This window comes from Schistocerca piceifrons, chromosome 7 (genome assembly GCF_021461385.2).
Source record: "Schistocerca piceifrons isolate TAMUIC-IGC-003096 chromosome 7, iqSchPice1.1, whole genome shotgun sequence".
Lineage (NCBI taxonomy): Eukaryota > Metazoa > Arthropoda > Insecta > Orthoptera > Acrididae > Schistocerca > Schistocerca piceifrons.
Genome location: NC_060144.1, coordinates 565,778,315 through 565,798,545, shown reverse-complemented (window position 1 = coordinate 565,798,545; position 20,231 = coordinate 565,778,315). Strand labels below are relative to the sequence as shown.

The following is a 20,231-nucleotide window of genomic DNA, read 5'->3' as shown; positions in this document are numbered from 1 at the left end:
AAAACTAAGTTAAGCATTCTACGTTTTCATTAGCTATCCACAATTTCAGTTCCTGTCTCATTTGCGAATGACTGGGCACTAACTTTGGTGCCACTAATAGCCTTTACATATGACCAGAATTTCTTTGGGTTTTGTCAAAGATCATTTGACAATATTCAGCTGCAATAGTCACTGAAGGTTTCATACATTGCTCTCTTCACAGCCAAATGCATTTCACTCAGCATCTATGTACTGGCCTATGCTTTGTTTTACACCTATTACGCGGCAGTCTCTGCAGTGAAGGGAGATGAAAATTTAATAGTCATCGGGGGCTGAAATTTGTAGGAAAAGGAAGAGAAGGAAAATTGGTAGTTGAATATGGAATGGGGGTAAGGAATGAAAGAGGAAACTGCATGATAGAATTTTGCACAGAGCATAACTTAACCATAGCTAACATTTGGTTTAAGAATCATGAAAGATTGTTGTATTCTTGGTAGAGGCCTGGAGACACTGGAAGGTTTCAGATAGATTATACAGGATGTCCCACTCAAACCTCCCTGATTTCAAGGACCCAGGAGAGAAAAACCATAGTAGATACAACAATGAAAAGTGCACCACATTGTAGAGCATCTTAAAGAATTTATATTCCCATGTCAGAAGTGCCAAGTGTTATTTCCGGAGTGCAGCATGGTTGCAGGATGTGAAAATGGTGACTCCACAGCAGTGCACACAAGCAGTAGTGTGGTTTGCAGAAACAAAATAGCTGATTACTGTGCAAAGAAATTATCATTGTGTGTATGAAGGTGAGCCACCTGATGTGAAAACAATTAAGAAATTGTATAGGAAGTTTCTGGCAACAGGAACTGTTCTGAAACATTCTGGCGGTGCACGTTACGGAGTTTCAGAAGAAACAGTGGAGGATGTGAGACAAATGTTTCTCAGAAGCCCACGTAAGTCAATTCATCAAGCATCTAGGCAACTTGATGTACCTCGATCAACATTGCATCATGTAGTTCACCAGTGTCTTCATATGTGTGCTTACAAAGTGCAAATTCTGCAACATCTGACATGAATGACAAACCATGCTCACAACAAATCTGCAGATATGCTGCAGCGTATTGATGTGGATGCCAGCTTCGTGGAAAGATGTTTATTTCATATGAGCCAATCTTTCATCTATCAGGAATGGTTAATAGGCATAATGTTCAGATTTGGGGTTCGCAAAATCCACATGTCATTAACATGTTCGTGATAGCCCTAAACTAAACATCCGGTGTGGGCTAATGCACGACAGGATTGTTGGACCATTCTTCTTTGCGGAACAAACAGTGAATGGGTCAGTGTATCTGGACATGTTGGAGCAGATTGTGTACCCACAGATACAAGACTTGCAACCCAATATCGTTTTTCAACAAGATGGAGCTCCGCCGCATTGGTCAACGGCTGTTCGCAAGTTCCTAGATAGGAAATTTCCCAATTGTTGGATCAGACGTGGAGGACCTTTGCCTGGCCACCACGTTCACCTGACATTATGCTGCTTGATTTCTTCATGTGGGGATTCGTGAAGGACCATGTGTTTGCTACCAGAGAGGACGATATTTCTACGTTGCGACATCGTATCACTAATGCAATTGCAACAATAACAGAGGAAATGTTACAGAGAACTTGACAAGAAATTGAATATAGATTTGATATTCTTCATGTTACAAATGGTTCACATGTACAGGTGTATTGATGATAAATAAATAAATTCTTTGAGATGTTGTACAATGTGGTGCATTTTTCATTGTTGTATCTACTGTGGGTTTTTTTTTCCTGTGTCTTTGAAATCAGGGAGATTTGAGTGGTACACCCTGTATAATGGTTAGACAGAGATTTAGGAACCAGGTTTTAAATGGTAAGACATTTCCAGGGGCAGATGTGGACTCTGACCACAGTCTATTGCTTATGAACTGTAGATTAAAAATGATGAAACTGCAAAAAGGTGGAAATTTAAGGAGATGGAACCTGGATAAACTGATAGAACCAAAGATTGTAGAGGGTTTGAGCATTAGGGAACAATTCACAAGAGTGGGGGAAAGAAATACAGTAGAAAAAGAATGGATAGCTTTTAGAGATGAAATCGTGAAGGCAGCAGTAGATCAAGTAGGTAAAAAGATGAGGACTAGTAGAAATCATTAGGTAATAGAAGAGAGACAAAATTTAATTGCTGAATGGAGAAAATATAAAAATGCAGTAAATGAAGCGGGCAAAAAGGAATACAAATGTCTCAAAAACAAGATCGACAGGAAGTACAAAATGGGTAAGCAGGGATGGCTAGAGGACAAATGTAAGGATGTAGAGGCATAATCACTAGGGGTAAGATAGATACTGCCTACAGGAAAATTTGAGAGACCTTTGGAGAAAAGAGAACCCCTTGTATGAATACCAAGAGCTCAGATAGGAAACCAGTTCTAGGCAAAGAAGGGAAAGCAGAAAGGTGGAAGGACTGCACGGAGAACCTATACAAGGGCAATGTACTCGAGAGCAATATTATGTAAGGGGAAGAGGACGTAGGTGAAGATATGATGGGAAATACAATACTGCATAAAGAATTTGACAGAGCACTCAAAGACCTGCCTAAACAAGGCCCCGGGGAGTAGACGACATTCCAGTAGAACTACTGATAGCCTTGCGGGAGCCAGCCTTGACAAAACTCTACCATCTAGTGATCAAGATACATGAGACACGCAAAATACCCTCAGGCTTCAAGAAGAATATACTAATTCCAACCCCAAAGAAAGCAGGTGTTGACAGGTGTGAAAATTACCGAACTATCAGCTTAATAAGTCACGGCTGCAAAATACCAACATGAATTCCTTACAGACAAATAGAAAAATTGGTGGAAACTGACCTTGGGGAAGATCAGTTTGAATTCCCACCAACACTAGCTTTTCTGAATTGCGCAGGTGGGAACTTTCCCTGCAAATATAACCTATGTTCCCGTAACCCTAGTGGCCTCAACATTAGTTAGTCTTTGTTCTCTCCCATCCAGCCCCTTCTCTGTTCCCATTCCAGCACTACACAGCCCTCGTTCTTCCATTGCACTCAGTCTTTTTACATCTCTCGTTTTCCACTACCCTCCCCCCCCCCCCTTTCCCTGTCCCCACCTCTCCATTGCCCTCTGTCTAACCTGCTGGCTGCACATAGCTGCCCTAACCTCTTTCCATCTCGACCCTGTGTGCTCCCCACAGCACGTCACTGTCTGCCCCCCTACCCTACTATCTCTCTCCCTACCTGCCCCAGCCTCCTCTTTTTAGCCCTACCCATTCGCCACTCCCATCATGCACTGATGCTGCTGCTCGCAGTGTGGCCTCAGTTGGTTGAGACTGCCGTCATGTGTGTGAGCTGCGTTTGCGTGAATGTGTATGTGTGTGTTTGTTGTCTAATTTTGACAAAGGCCTTACTGGCCGAAAGCTATATTTGTGGCGTCATCTTCTTGTGCTTATCTGTGACTCAGCATCTCAGCTATATGGTGAGTAGCAACTTTCCTTCTCACAATATTGTTACACTCCATACCGGATTTTCCATTGTTTGATTTCTACCTGTTTTAGTTGTCCTTTGTACTTTGGTATTCATTGTTGCCACAGCTGCATCAAGTTCCCTGATACGATTTTGATGAGGACATCCTCAGGGGTGGGTCTATTTGTTGCCATTAAATACAATGTATTTTCACCATGAGTGGGGTTCCAAACTATCTGTTCTATGTAGCTTTCAGAGGAGGCATTTAGTAATGCTTGACAGCATCTTTTGTTGATTGGCGACTCCATGGAGTGTCCTGTGCACCACGACCAGATAATGGATATACTTGGAAGGAGAGACAGCATTGGTCGTATTTTTTTGTTTTATTAAACTTGTTGACACCAGTGCCTACCAATTTAAATTGTATATTACAGCACTGAGGATGGTCACTTAGTGACCGAAAATCGATTTTGCGGTTAATAAAACAAAACAAAAAAATACGACCAATGCTGTCTCTCTTTCCAAGCATAGCATCTTTTGTCTCTTCCACCACTAACAAAACACTAATTTTCCAAATTGATTGTTGGATGATTGAAGTCTCTACTGACAACTGCATTATTATTGGAGAATTTAAGTACAAGCACACTGGAGTTGTCTCTGAAATATTCAGTTACATCAGCAGATGATTCTCATGGGCAATAGACTGATCCAATAGCCATTTTACGTTCACCCCTGATACTGAGTCCTGCCCACACAAACACACATGTAGCTCTAACTTTTACCCCCATTAGCCTATCCTTCTGACATAGTTAAATTTTCCACAAAAATCTCACTGCCATTAACTTCAGGTTCAAACCAGCTTTCTGTATTTAATATTATGTGAGCTTCACTGTTTTTCAGGAGCACTTCAATCTGACACTTTGTTGCAAATGTTTTGTCAGTTAACTACTAGGGTTTTTATACTCTTGCCTTGGGGGGAGGGGGGGGGGGTGGCATTCTTTTGGATCTTACAGTTATACTTAGTCTCCTACAGCTATCGTTATCTGTAGTGAATGCAGTATCGCCTAGTATAAAAAAACTCTTCTGTGCACTCCATACACAGTCAGCTACCTAGGTAGCAGCCTCTGATGTGCAGCACATACTTGAAACATTTAAGGGGTCCTATAGTTCTCAACCGTATGGTGAAACTCCAGGAGATTGTAGGCTAGCTTATCACAGAACCCTCAAAGTATTTGGTTGTCCTTCTATTTGATTCAGAAAAAGGGGACCACAATCAGTTCTCAGGACAATGCTGCAAATTGTGAGCTTTGTTTAAACTTGTGCACAAGGCTGGTCTTCTCAACCTTCTCTGCTAGTTGCTGGAATGATTCAAGTATGACCTCAGAGCCCAGACAACAAGCATTGTTTGTTTCAATGTCCACCACAATCTCTTGCTGGTTGCACCCTGTTTCGTCAATGGCTGCCAGACAGCCTCTCCAACATGCTGAATGAGGCCTCCAGACATACACTGAGTGTCCTCCTTCATGTTTCTTACCATCCCTTGCTGCCATTTCCCTAAGGGGTATCATTATTCACCATATGTTTGAACTAATTTTTAATAGACCCCCTACCTTTTGTGAACAAAGCAGATCTTCCCAAAACAGGTGAAATGAATTCCACTGCCTCAGTTTAAATTTCAGTGAAAGACAACACCTTGAACTTGTTGGTTAGGGGGATTGGTGTAACACCCTGAGTCCTCCGTCCCACATCTACCGTGTACAGGATGCCTAGATCTACCATTGACATGCCACTCACACTCAAGTGGAAGAGTAATGACAGATCCCATAGTTCCTACAGAGGAGACAGGATCCACAGATAAGAATAGTACCTGAGGTGCCTTTGGTACCAGTACCACAGGAACATGATTCTCAGGAGCTCTTGCAATATACCAGCTGGCAGCAGTTGCCAATCGTTTGACAGTTGTCAGGGGGATTTCCAGGTGCTTACAACCAACTCATCTCCTGTTCGAGAACAGCATTCACAGTGGGGCTGCTTAGTAGTTGGGTGCAGTGTATTACAGCACAGTGAACAAATAACTTTAAACTAAGCCTGCCGACTATCGTTTAATTTGTTGAGCTAATAAAATTACTAACTCCCTGCAAGAATTGAAGCAAATACACAAAAAGAGATTTCTGTTATGGACACTGAAAGACCTATGGTAAAAACCACTAGTTTTCTACACTCCGTTAAAATTAATTATAGCCTCTAACAAACTCTAAAATAGAGTTAATGTATGATAAATGTAGATAATATATACTCCTTTTGAAGGAAAACTAAATTTAACAGAATATGTTAGTTAAGAATATCTGCTACACCACTGGAGAAAGATCTCAAGGTGTTCTGCAAATAAACTAAAACTAGTCACCGATATAAACATTTTTATGCAATCAAGAATTTTTAAATTAACTTTAAAAGTTTCTTTAATTTTTAAAGTTTCTTACTATTTCACATAACATACCAATATATTTTACTTCACAGATATTAAATTATCAAGAAGGATCAGTTATATTTTGTAGTGACTACAAGTGCAATGAGAAGTATTAATTGAATCATAGAAAATGTGTGTTTATTCTAATGCTGGATCAACCTTCTGATAAACGCAGAACAGACTTTTACTGTATCTTCAAAAAATTATGTAGCCTTAGAATTGACACAAATAAACACACGAACAGTTCACCACTGACCATAAAGCGGCACAAAGTACAACTTACTGAAGATGGCAAGACTGAAAAACATATCTCACATTCTTCTGTTCCTGTTGCTGACCCCTTCCTTGGCAACTGCAAAATAAATAATTTCAATTATCAAATGATGACAAAGAATGCACGTAAATCTGATTCAAATGTCTCATCTTTTACAATGCATAAATTAACAACAACAAACATTACCTCTAAAATAAAGTTTTACTCAGCCAGTGAGTTTCATTACAGAAACAACCATGGCATCTCCCACAATGTCATAAGTCTTACAACTGCAAGCCCAGCAAGAAACATGGATGAGTCACTGTAGAGTTTGGAAATGTACTGTCAGACTGATACTTTGATTTGGACCATTGGAAATGCTCCAATAACTTACTACGAGTGTGGTCACAAAAGGCAAGGGTCTGGGCGTGAGTTACAATCTCAAGTTGTTTATTCACACACACTGTCAGATTGTGCATCCCATCATGAAGGAGTACTTTCAAAAATGTGGAAGAAGCCAAGTTATACTTTGAAAACCATTGCTCCCCCTCCTACATTATTGACCGGCCATTTGCATATAATAATTGAAACAAAGCATTTATGTAACTACACATACAACATTTTGTGTAATTCATCTTTGTGGGTGGAATCTACCACATGTTCAACTGTATTTCACTAATATACCATTACTAGGTAATCCATTCAGCTGTTTTATGATGGTATTTAATTCACAAAATCAATTTTTAAAGTATACAATTTCATCTTCAGACGTGATTGTGGCAGAACTCAAGTGAAAGAACACCATACGTTAAGTTATCAAAAAAGTAATCACACTGAAAATCAATAACGCTACAGCTATAGCTATAAAACCACTACATGCTGTACTGCAATCATAAAATATGCCCGTTCTTCGGTGCACCCAGTGTGAATGTCAAACATATATGAGATCACCTGACAACAGTGTAATACCAGTACACAAAGCGCTATCAGCTCTCTATACACTGTCAAAAGCCAAAATCCATTTAATACAAACACTAGTTAAGCCAAATATATACATCTCCAAGTTCAAATATTTTGTTAAAAATATAAGAGTGGGTAATAAGGTTTTTATTTTTACTTTGTTTTGGAACATTTGGGGATTTTCAATTTCCTGCTTGATATTTACCAGGAACTTGTTATGCTGAAATATAAAACTCCACTTTGAACCCCAGAAAGAGGCATGTTTTATACAAACTTTTGCTACGTTCAGTATTCAGTTTATACATTCCAGAGTTAATCCTAAATTCACTCATTATGAATCAAGATTGCGACTGAGTACACTTATCTTGAAAGTCTTGCTTCACTGAAATTTTACTGTTGTTGTTGTTAAAATTGTGAGTGATCAGTGCCAAAAATGATGACAAAACATAGTACTATGATATTCTGAAATTGGACAACACTTATATAAAAATGATTATTACAATTTCAAACTGAGCTTCAAACAAACACATTGGGCATCTGAGGATTTGTTTCTTCCCACAGCCACTGTCTTTCGCTGGTTCAATGAATCAAAACATGAACTACATCCTCTTGAAGATAACAGTTAATCACCAGAAACTGTTGCTAATTTACTAATAAAGATTACAGATTTCCATGTTTGGAGAACAATGTCAATGTTTCCCACATTTACTTATCTATTTGTTGTAGTCTTAAGGTTCAAATAGCAACCTTTACTGACATCCTATACAAGATTCTACAAGTTGCCAAACTCTGAAGTCAACAGATACCACATTGTACAATCCAGAGACGCGGGAGACCCAACCGTTTTTGAGTTTTTCCTGTTGGTGCCGGAAAGGTAAACACATCAAAAGCTATGTTCCATACTGTAATTAGCAAAATTGTTTATATCTAAACTGAGACCAAAGAGCAATCACAAGTATGGATTTTCCCTGCTGATCCAACGTGTGTGGATTGAGCAGAAGTGAAGAATGTACCTGGGGGATTAACATACTCATTACCACAAAAAAGTCACTGTCATCATTCTCCTCAGACTTGAGGAAATTACAAACAGGAATGAAGATAAACAAGGTGAGTGAGCATCTTCGTAACTGCCTCAAAAGCAACCTTTAAGGATGTACAACAGAAGCAACAGACCAGTCTGTCAGAAGTATTCTGCCATCCTGAACACTGTGAAAAGCACTCGAGCAAGCACACAAAGGGTAGAACTGGGGTTGGATTAACTTGTCTTGTGTGGGTTAGCCAAAACACAAGCACTTCTCTGAGGGTGCTGAACACAAACCTGTATTCACCTTACAACCCAGCTCTGCCCTGGAAACAGTTGTGCCTACCTATGAATTATTTCTGAGCAATTTCCACAGGGAGGTGTACAGAGCAGTGCTGAGTGTTTCAGACACTGTGTACAATATGAAGGAGATAATGCTGCACAGATGTGAAAGTAAATTTGTAAACTGGCAAGAACTTAACATTTCTTTCACTACACTTTCAGAGCAACTTCTGTGTTTCAATAATTTTCTTTATGTAGCATGCCACAGCTGTTGAAGGACACTGTAATGGTTCTATCTTGGCTGCTGCCAAGTATTTATATTATTACATTTTGCACAATTAGCAAGTTTTGGTCGTACAGGGCATTCCCAAATGCTGTAAGTGCCAACAACATGTTGTAATATGTGATTATTCGATTTATCCCAGCGTACTTCACCATGAAAGAGTTCACAAGTGAACAGCCAGGTGTTCATGTCCAATGGGCACAATATTTCAGCAAGTGACCACGTTACCATCATCAGGTGTACTGATGAACTGACCAACTGACTGCTGAGGCACCGGGCTTTTGTCTATCCCCCCCCCCCCTCCGCCAGGTGTCCCCAACGTGGTCCGCACCCAGGTGTGGAGTGTCCAGCATCCGTTCCATTAGCGGTTCGCGGTCCATGCCCAGGGGTGCGTGCCAGCCAACCAGGTCAAGCCCTGGATGCGGCAATGGATTGATGGTGTCACACGAGCCACAGCGGACTCTGTGCAAAGAAAGGCCACTGGACATCAGACATCAAAATTCGAGTGTTTATCAGAATGACAACCTGCTGAGGCTCTCTGCAAGACTATAATCAATATCATGGCGAGGCAAGTGGATGAGGACGCGCTCTCAGTTCTTAAGAGAGGACTCAACTTTGCACCAACTCCTAAATCCACATCTATCATGGATATCATCAGTGCAGTGGAGCAGGCATCTGCACGACTTGCAGCTGAAGAAGTACATCACGAAACCTGTCGTCCACACTGTAGTCTTACCAGATGACAAGGGCAACACAACTGTGATCTTACCTCATCGGGATTACTTTGAGAAAATGTGGGGCTTGCTAGAAGACATTGCATACTGGAGGATCAACACTGATTCTATCAAGAGAGTGGAAGGAAAGACCATGGCTCTTCTCAGGGAATGCGGCTTACCAGACGATGTTGTGAAGAAGCTACGACAGAGAGCATGCGTTCCACCGATAATTTACAGACTCCCGAAGGCACACAAAGAGGGAGCGCCTTTACGCCAGATTGTCAGCAACATTTGTGCTCTGACGTACTCACTTGGAAAGTATCTGAAGGATACACTTAGCCCTTATGTTGTAAAACATCCACATCATATTCGCAACTCAGTGGATTTTATCAGGCATCTTAACAACTTGAGACCTCGTAATTCAGACATCCTTGTGAATTTTGATGTTTTCTCTCTCTTCATGAAGGTGCCTTTGCTGGAATCCTTGGAAATTATAGGCCAGAAATTTGACACAGAGATAACCAACCTTTTTAGGCACATCCTAATGTTGACATACTTTTTCTTCAGTGGCAGATACTACAAGCAGACAGGGAAGTAGTAGCCATGGGGAGTCCACTATCAGCAGACGTCGCCAACTTGTTCATGAAACATTTCGACGAGGAAGGCCTTGATTCAGTGCAGTGAAAACCCACCTGTTTGTTCTGCTACATTGATGACACCTTTGTCATATGGCCACATGGTAGAGACAAGCTGAATGGTTCCCTCGCACATCTCAGTTCTAAACACCAGAACATCAAGTTTATCATGGAAGTTGAAGTGGATGGAGTTCTCCCCTTTCTGGGTGTCCTCATTAAAAGAAGAGCAGATGACACATTGGGCCACAGCGTGTACCATAAGAAGACACACACTGATCTTTACTTACATACAAAAATCTGCCACCATCCAGTGCAGAGGAACGGTGTCATCAAAACACTGGTCCACAGGACCCACATCCTGACTGACAATGAGAGCCTTAACCAAGAATTTTAATGTCTGAGGTCAGTTTTGCAGAAAAATGGCGCTACACAGAGAAGCAAATTCGGACAGCTCTACGTCCCTCACCGACTGTACAACTGGAGGAAACAGAAGAGGAAACTCAGCAGGATGGGGGCATAGCATTTATTCTGTTCTGCGGTGCTTCATCGGGAAGTATTGGTCAAAATCTTCAAGAACATCAAGTGAAGACTGTCTTCCGCCCACCAATCAAGACACAAGCACTGCTTGGTAATGTCATGGAAAATCTAGGACTACAGAAATCCGGGGTCTACCAGATCCCCTGTGAATGTGGCATGACTTACATATATCAAACCATGCATACTATGTACTATCGAAGATCGCTGCCAAGAATATCCACGGCACACCAGACTGCAGCAGCCTAACAAGTTGGCGGCTGCTGCACATTGACTCTCGGAATTACACATAATCAATTACGACCAGACGAAGGTTCTGATACTGACATCCAAATATTGGGACTGTGTCATTAAAGAATCTATCGAGATTCGAGCACAGGAACTGTTGATCAATCGAAACAGCAGTTACATCCTTAGTAAGACCTGGCAACACACTTTGAATCTGATTAAAAGGAGAAAGAAGACATCCCACCACGAACTGACTTCAAGAGCAGGCATAGGTACTAAGAAGATACCGCCGGCACGTGCCTCTCGGTGCGAAACACGAATGGAACGGGTGCTGGACACACTGTGCCTGGGCGGCGACTGTAGTGTTTCGGGATATTTGTAAACATCCCAAAATGCCATCGGAAAGCCATCAACAAGAGATGCTCGTGAGTAAACTGAATAAGAATAAATAATGGGAAAGGGAAACTGTCTGTTTTCCTTTCTTGTATGCAGTGAATGTGGAGCACCGATGGAGCCAGCAAGAAGGAACCAGTAAAAATGGTATTACAACCATTGGTTATCAGGGAGTGATTTGTGCCATGGTGCAGCAAGTGCCTGAATCTCAGAGCCATGAAGTAAATGATGCATTAACAAGGGTGTAATGAACAACTGAAGAGCGGTAGTTGTTTTTCTGTTTTTTTTCTCTCAGGTCTTACAGTATACATGTATGGATGTTTGAATGTACTCAAGAGAGTGGTATTACTGAAGCAATTATTAGTTGTGTTGTGAAAAGTAATAGTGAAAATGTTGGGCCAAATACAGCCCTGTTTGTGAGAAGTGTGGCTATTTATTTAGTAGCGCAATAGAGAGAACTTACGGAAGCATTCCGGGAATCTTCACTTCAGTTGGATTGACAGGGAGATGGCACGACACGGGGACCACCAAAACACTACTCTGAGAAGAGAGGATGAAGGTAATACTACTTTCATCTGGTGGTGGGACCAGCAAAATATTGGGGTGGAAATTTACATTTATCCAGGAAATGGCGTATCAATAATTTCGGAGGAATGGCTATTAAGTGGGAAAATAAAAGGAATTTCCTAAGTTACCTGTTAAGGGAGTACATACTGTAGGTATTACAGGTACTAAGAGTAATGTAGTGAAATGGGAAACAAGGATTACTTTTGGAATAGATCAATTGGTGTTTGAACAAACCATGTTAATAGTCCCTAAAATAAATATGCAAGTATTACTAGGAGTAGATTGGTTAATGAAATATGCAGTGGTAATAGACTTTCAGAGTGGTGGTTTTAGGTGCAATCTAGGTAACTATAATAAAGAGATCTTATTTAAGACAGATCACTGTCCAGGACTAAATGGGAGAAATAATTTACGGTTAATAGAGAATATGTCTATTTACTCACATCATAAATTAGGAGGGGAGAAAGGACAAGCAAACAAGTACTAAATAGTATTTGACATGACTATAATAGTAGGATGACAAATAGAAAGATAGGATACAGGTACAGAAAATGGATTAATAGAAGAGGGCAGCAGAAACAGTAATGTTTTGAATCGTTAAGCTAGCTGGAGCTTGGGTTTTAAGAAAAGAGAGAACAAAAGAAATAATAGAGTGCAATTAAGAATACTTAGACATGTAATGAGTTGAAATATGAGGTAGGTAGTAAGCGAAAAACTTAACACCTGAAATAGAGTAAAGACATGGAAGTCAAAAGGGAACCTCAAAGTAATATGGGAGAAAGTAGAAGGAAAGGTAATGAAAGATATAAATATATCTGAAATGTGGAGTGTACTCTCTAATTAGGAATGATGAATAAAAGGCAGCAAGCACACCTAAGAAAAGTTGACCTATGACAAGTAATATGTTTGTATTACTATGCACGTTCCTCAGATACCTCGGCTGATCGAGAAAAGATAGCCATACTCTTAAAGAAAGTAACAAGCTATGAGAAATAATATTACAAATATCAAGAAAATGAATGAATCCTACCATCAGGAACAAAGTAGTTAAGTAATTAAGACAACATAGTCAAGAGTGATCATTAATGATTATAAAAAGTTATGTTGGGGAAACTATGTAAAGGTAGCTTATAGATGTAAGAGTAGGATAATAATAATAATAATAATAATAATAATAATAATAACAGAATTGTTAAAAAGAACATGTATTTAACTTGAGACTTAAGCAAGATATCTCTTGTCTGAATGGCGGGACATGTACTGTTTCAGGATATTTGTAAACATCCCAACACTCCATTGCAAAGCTGTCGATAAGAGATGCTCATGAGTAAATTGAATAAGGATAAATATAGTGGGAAAGGGAAACTGTTTGTTTTCCTTTCTTGTATGCAGTGAAGGTGGAGCAGTGGAGGAGCCAGTGAGAAGGGGACCAGTAAAAATGGTATTACAGCCACTGGTCGTCCGGGAGTCATTTGTGCCATGGTGCAGCAAATGCCTGAATCTGAAAGCTATGGAGTAAATGACACACCAACAAAGTTGTAATGAACAACTGAAGGGCGGTAGTTGTTTTTCTGCCCCCCCCCCTCCCCCCAGGTCTTACAGCATACACGTACGGATGTTTGAATGTACTCAAGAGAGTGGTATTATCGTATCAATTGTTAGTTGTGTTGTGGAAAGTAATAGTGAAAATGCTGGGTCAAATATAGCCCTGTTTGTGAGAAGTGTTGCTATTTATTTGGTAGCACAACAAAGAGAATTTGCAGAAGCATTCCAGGAATCTTCACTTCAGTTGAATTGACAGGGAGGTGACACGGCATGGAAGGATCTGGATGACCAAAAAAACTACTCTGACAGGGTGTATGTGCGGACAAGGAAAAAAAATTCCCAGATTTTTCCCGGAATTCCCAGTTAAGAATACACTTCCTCCCGGATGAAAACACACTTTTCCCATTTTATTAAGTGACAGTATATTTTCCCTCGGAACTGTAAAACTTATCAATCCTTTAAACAGTTATGTTTTTATACACGGGCATAGAATTCCCCAGCACTTTAGAAAACGAAACTCAATGAAGAGAACTCCTTTTGGAAAGCTTTTTGATGTGCAGCAGCATGTACGCTGCATATTTTTGTATTACGAAAGTATAAATTCGAATTCCACCAACACCGCATGTTACTTTCCGAACCATTGTAATCGAGATTGCGATGCGCTTTTGTAAGCCAGCCACACGATCCCGCTAGCCGATGACAGCGGATATTCAGACCACAGGACACGTGATGTCAGCTAAAAGCAACATCACTGTTAAGGATACACAAAAAGGAATAATGACATGAGTGTCTGATCATCTGGGCTCGAAATACTTCTAAATGGCTCGTCATAAAACGGTATGCGATTTAAGAAATTCATCGTATATTCGCGCACATAGTTTAAATTGCGTAAAAGTAAATTTACTTTGAAAGTAACACTTTTCAAACCACCATTCGCAATATTGTCCTGTGAACTGTTAGTAATAGGTTCGTTTCAGTAGTTGTCAAGAGCACCAGATAACAAGCACCACTGCGCTTTGGCAGCCGCTATGACACAGAAAGCCTGTACATTCTTACATGTAAAACATTAAAAGATCTTACACTATGTCATAAAAGAAAAAAAAAAAAAAAAGAGCATCGGAATTTCGTGAACCATACGAAAATGCCACATTTAAAGTGCTTACTTAAAGAGCACATTCGTATGCCCAGATTCCCAATGACAAAGACCTCGACCTGATATTGAGCTTTTCAGTGTGGGTTTCAGGATGTAAATTTTCTTTCAGTACCAGTACTGTATTATCTCATTTTTGATTCTTTATTATGGCATAATGCCATACATGCTAGATGATGATAACGTGCACTTGAAATGCAGTGAGCAATTGAAATTAGCCAATAGTGTCGAACTAAACACTTTGTTTCAAAACGCATTGACTGCCTCAGCGTAAAAGATTAATAAAAATCAAATTTCTTTAGCAAACTGACAAAAAAACTTCATTCTTCTACAAGGCGATAAATGCATGGCTGTCAGAGAAGTGGGAATAAAATCTGAAACTAATAACGTATATTAGCTTTCCGTAGTTATGCAAATGTATTTTAATTCATTCGATAGCTCCTGGACATAAAAATCAATTTTGTTTTCATTTGATGTGAGAGGAAACAGCAAAATCACTAAATGTAAGCACGGGTTACGTGCCGGCTACACACTTTCCCACTATAATTCAGACTGCTCCGCACATCAGCCTCGGATCTCGATATTTCCGAACTGTGGCAATACTAAGATAGTGCCGCACCCCGGTTGCATCTAGCTGCCTGCTGTGACTGTTTCCATAGCCAACAGCCACATTTCTGCAGCCAGAAGTGGGAGAAGGTACTACTCGTACACCACTCAATTGCGCATGCACATGAGGCTGCTCGTAACTGCTAAAATGAATCTAATGCAAACAGTTGTGATGTCACGCATCAGAGGCAATCTGTTGTTATGAAGCATTGCATAGTCTTCCTAAAGCCTTTGACACATTTTGCTGTTGGAAACAGCTTGTATGAGCTCTGTGTTTTTTGTTGTATATGGCACATTTCCTTTGCAATTTATGTTTTATTTTCGTTTTTTTCTCGTCCAGGTTTTATTTTTGCAGTATTATTCTGCAGTAGCAGGATACAGTAATATCCTCTGTTAAGAGTAGCAATTCTTACCAGTCAAAATTACAAAAATTTCACTGCAAACTAAAACAACGAAAAATTCCCAGGTTTTCTCCCGGATCAAAAAATTCCCAGGTTTTCTCCCGGATCAAAAAATTCCCAGGTTTTTCCCGGATCTCCCGGTTGTCCCGGGCCGTATACACCCTGTCTGAGAAGAGAGGATAAAGATACTACTACTTTCATCTGATGCTGTATTAGGGTGGTCAAAATATTGCCCTGTTATATCAGCTAGGGACACAACTTCTCACTACTGCTGGTATAAGACTCACCACAAATCTTACAAAATAAACAGCAGCAGGAAAAGATGGAAAAATGCACCCCATCAGGCAACCCTGGTAAACGCGAACGGAGAATGCACCAGCAAGTAAGTGCAGAAAATTATTTGAGTCAGAATTATGACTCCAAAGAATAGAAGATAGAGAAGTTGCTTCTGGCAACTAGCGCTCAACAACAGTGCCTTATAACACACGTAACAATAAATCTAAAATAATTAAGAGCTTCTTTTGAACGAACTGTCAAAGAACAAATATTAAACAGATATATGAATGGAAAATATAATTTACTGTCGCAAACCTGAAACAGAAAGAATAAAGAAGACAGTGGCAGCAGAAAGTGCACTCATATTACAAGCAATGAGTGCATGGAATTAGTTCAAAACTTAACAAAATTGTTTCAACTGAATAACGCATACGGCGGACATCGTTGCAGCGGGATTTATCAATGCAGAGCAGCGAGCAGTTACACGTGTACGGGGTGTTGTGTTGTCCAGTCAATGGCAGCACACAGCACAAGAGAGAAGTCTGCTTTAGCTGTTCTACAACCAGCATGCAGTTCACAGTTCAGCAGAAGGATGAGCCATGAACATTTAAAAAGTAGGAACAGTTCTGTGAGTATAAGGTTTAATGTTAATATTGTCGACTAGTAATAAATAGTGCATGCCGATCACAAGAAAAATGGCAATGCAAAACGAGGAGTTAAGATCGATACTAGAGGATATAATTAAAGAACAAGCAGAGAAGGATACGGAAGGTTGGAAAGCGGAACAAGTATAATTAATTAAGTCCATTAAGGAACAAATTACTGAATCAATAGATGGCGTATTAAGCCGTAAAATACAACAAGTTAAAAATAACTCAGAATCTAACTTTAACACACAAATTAATAATCAAAACATTAAAATAATGGAAATAAACTCTAAAGTAAATGATTTACGAGAATCGGTGCCAGTAGAGGTACAACAAGTAGTTAAACAAGTGTTAACAGATGATTTACAAGAAAGTGTACATAGAATAACAACCCGACAGTGGACGGGCTATGTAGATAATGTGAGTTCCCAATTCCAAGCGGTACGAGCCAGTATTTCAGATGCAAATAAATGTATCATGTCCATACAGAAAAATGCTGTAATTAGGACACCTGATGCTATAAAACAGTTGGAAAAACATTTACACTTATTTGTAGAGCAAGAAGTAAAACACTAAACAGAAATAATGACAAAATCACTTCTGGAGGAAGGTAAAATTAACAGTAAACAAGAACTTAATACAGTATGGGAAGTAACAGACGATACTAAAAAGAAGTTAGAAAATAGTAATCCTGAATCTATGACAGGAGCAACTAACAATGTAATACAGGATTTATATATAGGAAATGGGTTTAATTTAGCAAAGCAATTTACAAAGTATAAACCAGATGGTGATGTACACCCAATTTATTCTTTAAGAGTGTTTGCCAGATCTTTACCTAAAAAGTGGGATGACTTAAACAAAATAGATTTCACATTAGGATGTTCAGTGGGAGATGCTGTGGAATGGGGAAATGCTCATGCAGAAGAATGTGTGTCTAGGAAAGATTTTGAGGAAAGCTTTAAGAGGAAGTACGGCCATCAAGTACTCAGCAAAAATTAATCTTAAAGTTATTAGACCCTACTCCATACAGCAATTCATGGGGCGCATATAAAAAGTACATGGAATGACATTTGACAAAATCTAAGTACTTAGATGATCCAATACATGAAATGCACTTAGTAAAAGTATTCATTAGATGTTTAACATACCACGCTCGACAAGGAATATTGTATAGAGTGTGGAAAACCGAGAATGAGTTATTAACGTTTAGACACACTGAATACTGAAAGAAATTAAAATTATTCAGTGAAAGACTGAAATTCGGGGAACAGGAATAACAAATCCTTTCCTAATTCCTTACCATGGTCAAAGGAATCGAATTATTGTAGAGTAAGCAGTAATGAAACTGTTCACGGCAGGGATAACGGTCTAAATCACAATAACCATTGAGGGGGAAGAAATCAGACTGATAACATAAACTCACAGGTGTATTCACTTCAGAACCAGCAAAGTAATATGCTACGAAATAATGACGCAGAAGTAAATCAGCATATTATTGAAGTAATTTCCAAGCGGTATCTGGTCATAGTGACGCAAAACGAGAACAATTTGGGTCAAGGGCTACACTCCAGGATGTCATGGAACAATACTCGGCCCATATATAAGTAAAATGACCGTTTATAGTAAAATATCACCTATTAACTATTGGTTATTAGCGGAAGAGGAAAATCTAGAAAAGGTGCAATGCAAACCAATTAAGAGGGGAAAATACACCCCAGGACCACGTTGGGAACACCTGGAGGGGGGGAGGAGATAAAGGCCCCGCGCTAGCGCCTTGGTGGTCAGTTCGTCTGTGCACCTGATGATGGCAACGTAGTTGCTTGCCAAAATATTACGCCTCTTGGACACCAATACCAGATGTTCAACCATTAACACTTTCATCGTGTTGTAATATATCCATATACTAAGAGGAGACAAGACAGTTCTGAAATTTGGCATCTATAGCACTTGAAGAAGGCTCGTAAGATAGAAGAGAGCCAACTGTACAAAACATAATAAAATAAGTACTTGTTAATAAACCAACAGCTCAGGTGGAACCATTACAATGTCCATAATCTGGTTTATTATTATTATTATTATTATTATTATTATTGTGTAACATACAATGGAAGAAAATGAAGGAAGAAGATAACAAAGGAAAACAATTTTTTCTTACATATGAGCCTAGACATCTTTCCTACAGAATTTAAAAATGGTCATATATTTAACACACGTCAAGAACTTTTCCACCAGTTTCACACAGTGCTGCAAAAGAGGAAATGCTAAAATATAAACAAGAATTTTACACTATCTTTTGCAATATAAAGACACTTTTGTAGAGTCTGCAAAAGCAAACACAATGTCTAATTAAACAGCAGAAAAACCAGCCAACCACAATGTGTTGTGTACATATGCTCAGCTGCTATTACAAGCTGTCAGAGCCTCATTTACAAAATAATTACTATGACAGTTTCAAGAGATACAACCACAATGATTTTACCCAAACTGCACTAACAGCATATACAACAATTCAAAGTTTTAATTATTACCTCGGAAAAATAAAGGCAATTTCTGTTCCTCGCAAACCTGGTACTGCCAAAACACATCTTCAGACGCAGCCATTCCAGAATCACCTCTGCTCCCTCTGCAAGATATTGTTACTGTGCAATCTTTACTACATACACCACATCTCTATGATTGAAACTCTCGCACTCCAACACCTGAAAGAGCTTTCCAGACACCATCTCCATAAAGTGTCCAACCTGTGATGTCCTACTCCCGCCTTGGGGTACCACTGTCCATCACCACCTATCTTACCCACAGGGAGCCCCCTTGTCAACCTCTCGTAGCATCCATATAATGCCTAACTGACCTTTTCAATTTATCACATCCTCCAAAAGTCCCTCCCAACACCACACAAAATCCAGAATCCAAACAAAATACAGTTTTTGACCTTTCCACCAACAACATTTGTCTCATGGAAGTTTCATTCCTATCCAAAGGGCATCACCTTCAGCCCCACACCCAAGTTTAGGCATGTCAGTCTCTCCCCCCCTTGTGAGGATTGAAACTGTTCTTTTGCCAGCATCCTCCCCAAACAAAGCCAACATAATGCCAATATAATGCCAATATTGCTTTCCCAGTTCATACCATCATTCTACAAGGATGTGCCACTATAAAGTATATTCAAGGCACCTGCTGTATCTGTAAATGGACTCTCCTAAACTCTTTGTGTCTGGGACACATACACTACATAAATAAAATATTAGAGTCTCTGCTGGACATTATATTTATCAAAAAAGCCAACACGATAGTCTGTGAAGACCTCAACACAATCCATGTGGATGAATCTGCATCTAAAGAGCTATTTGTTAGTGTACTGAACAGCTCCAACATGTTTTCTCTTATAAATGGTCCCACAAGAATAACAAACAGGGTGGAAAGTCTTTTAGACAGCAATTTTTTAAACATGGTCACCATAGGGGCAGAAATTATCAATCCTGATTTAGAGCAAGCTGATCCTAACGCCTTTATCCTTACAATTCCAGTTACACCAGTGGAAGAAACGATAGATGAAATTTCTCTGCAGAAGACTGTGCTAATTTTACAAACAGTCTAAGTAATGAACCCTGGTTAGATGTGCTTTCAGAACCAGGTACTAACAATGCTTACAATTAATTCTATTCAGTATTCAAGAACAATTTTAAAATTGTGTTTTTCACAGAAACTGACCAGTGTATATTTATTGGGATCGCTAAATCCGGTACCTGGCTTACGGAGGACTTAGATTTCCTATAGGACTCTA

At 39.5% G+C, this 20,231-nt stretch overlaps 1 protein-coding gene across 2 annotated transcripts in view; it reads right to left on the bottom strand.

The window, feature by feature from the left end:
- LOC124805293 (E3 ubiquitin-protein ligase ariadne-1) overlaps positions 1–20,231 on the bottom strand; it is an 88,155-nt gene that overhangs the window by 53,282 nt on the left and 14,642 nt on the right. For both annotated transcript variants that reach the window (XM_047265804.1, XM_047265805.1), the window contains exon 4: positions 6,231–6,299. In XM_047265804.1, the coding sequence (XP_047121760.1) occupies positions 6,231–6,299 (69 nt within the window). The remainder of the gene's footprint in view (positions 1–6,230; positions 6,300–20,231) is intronic.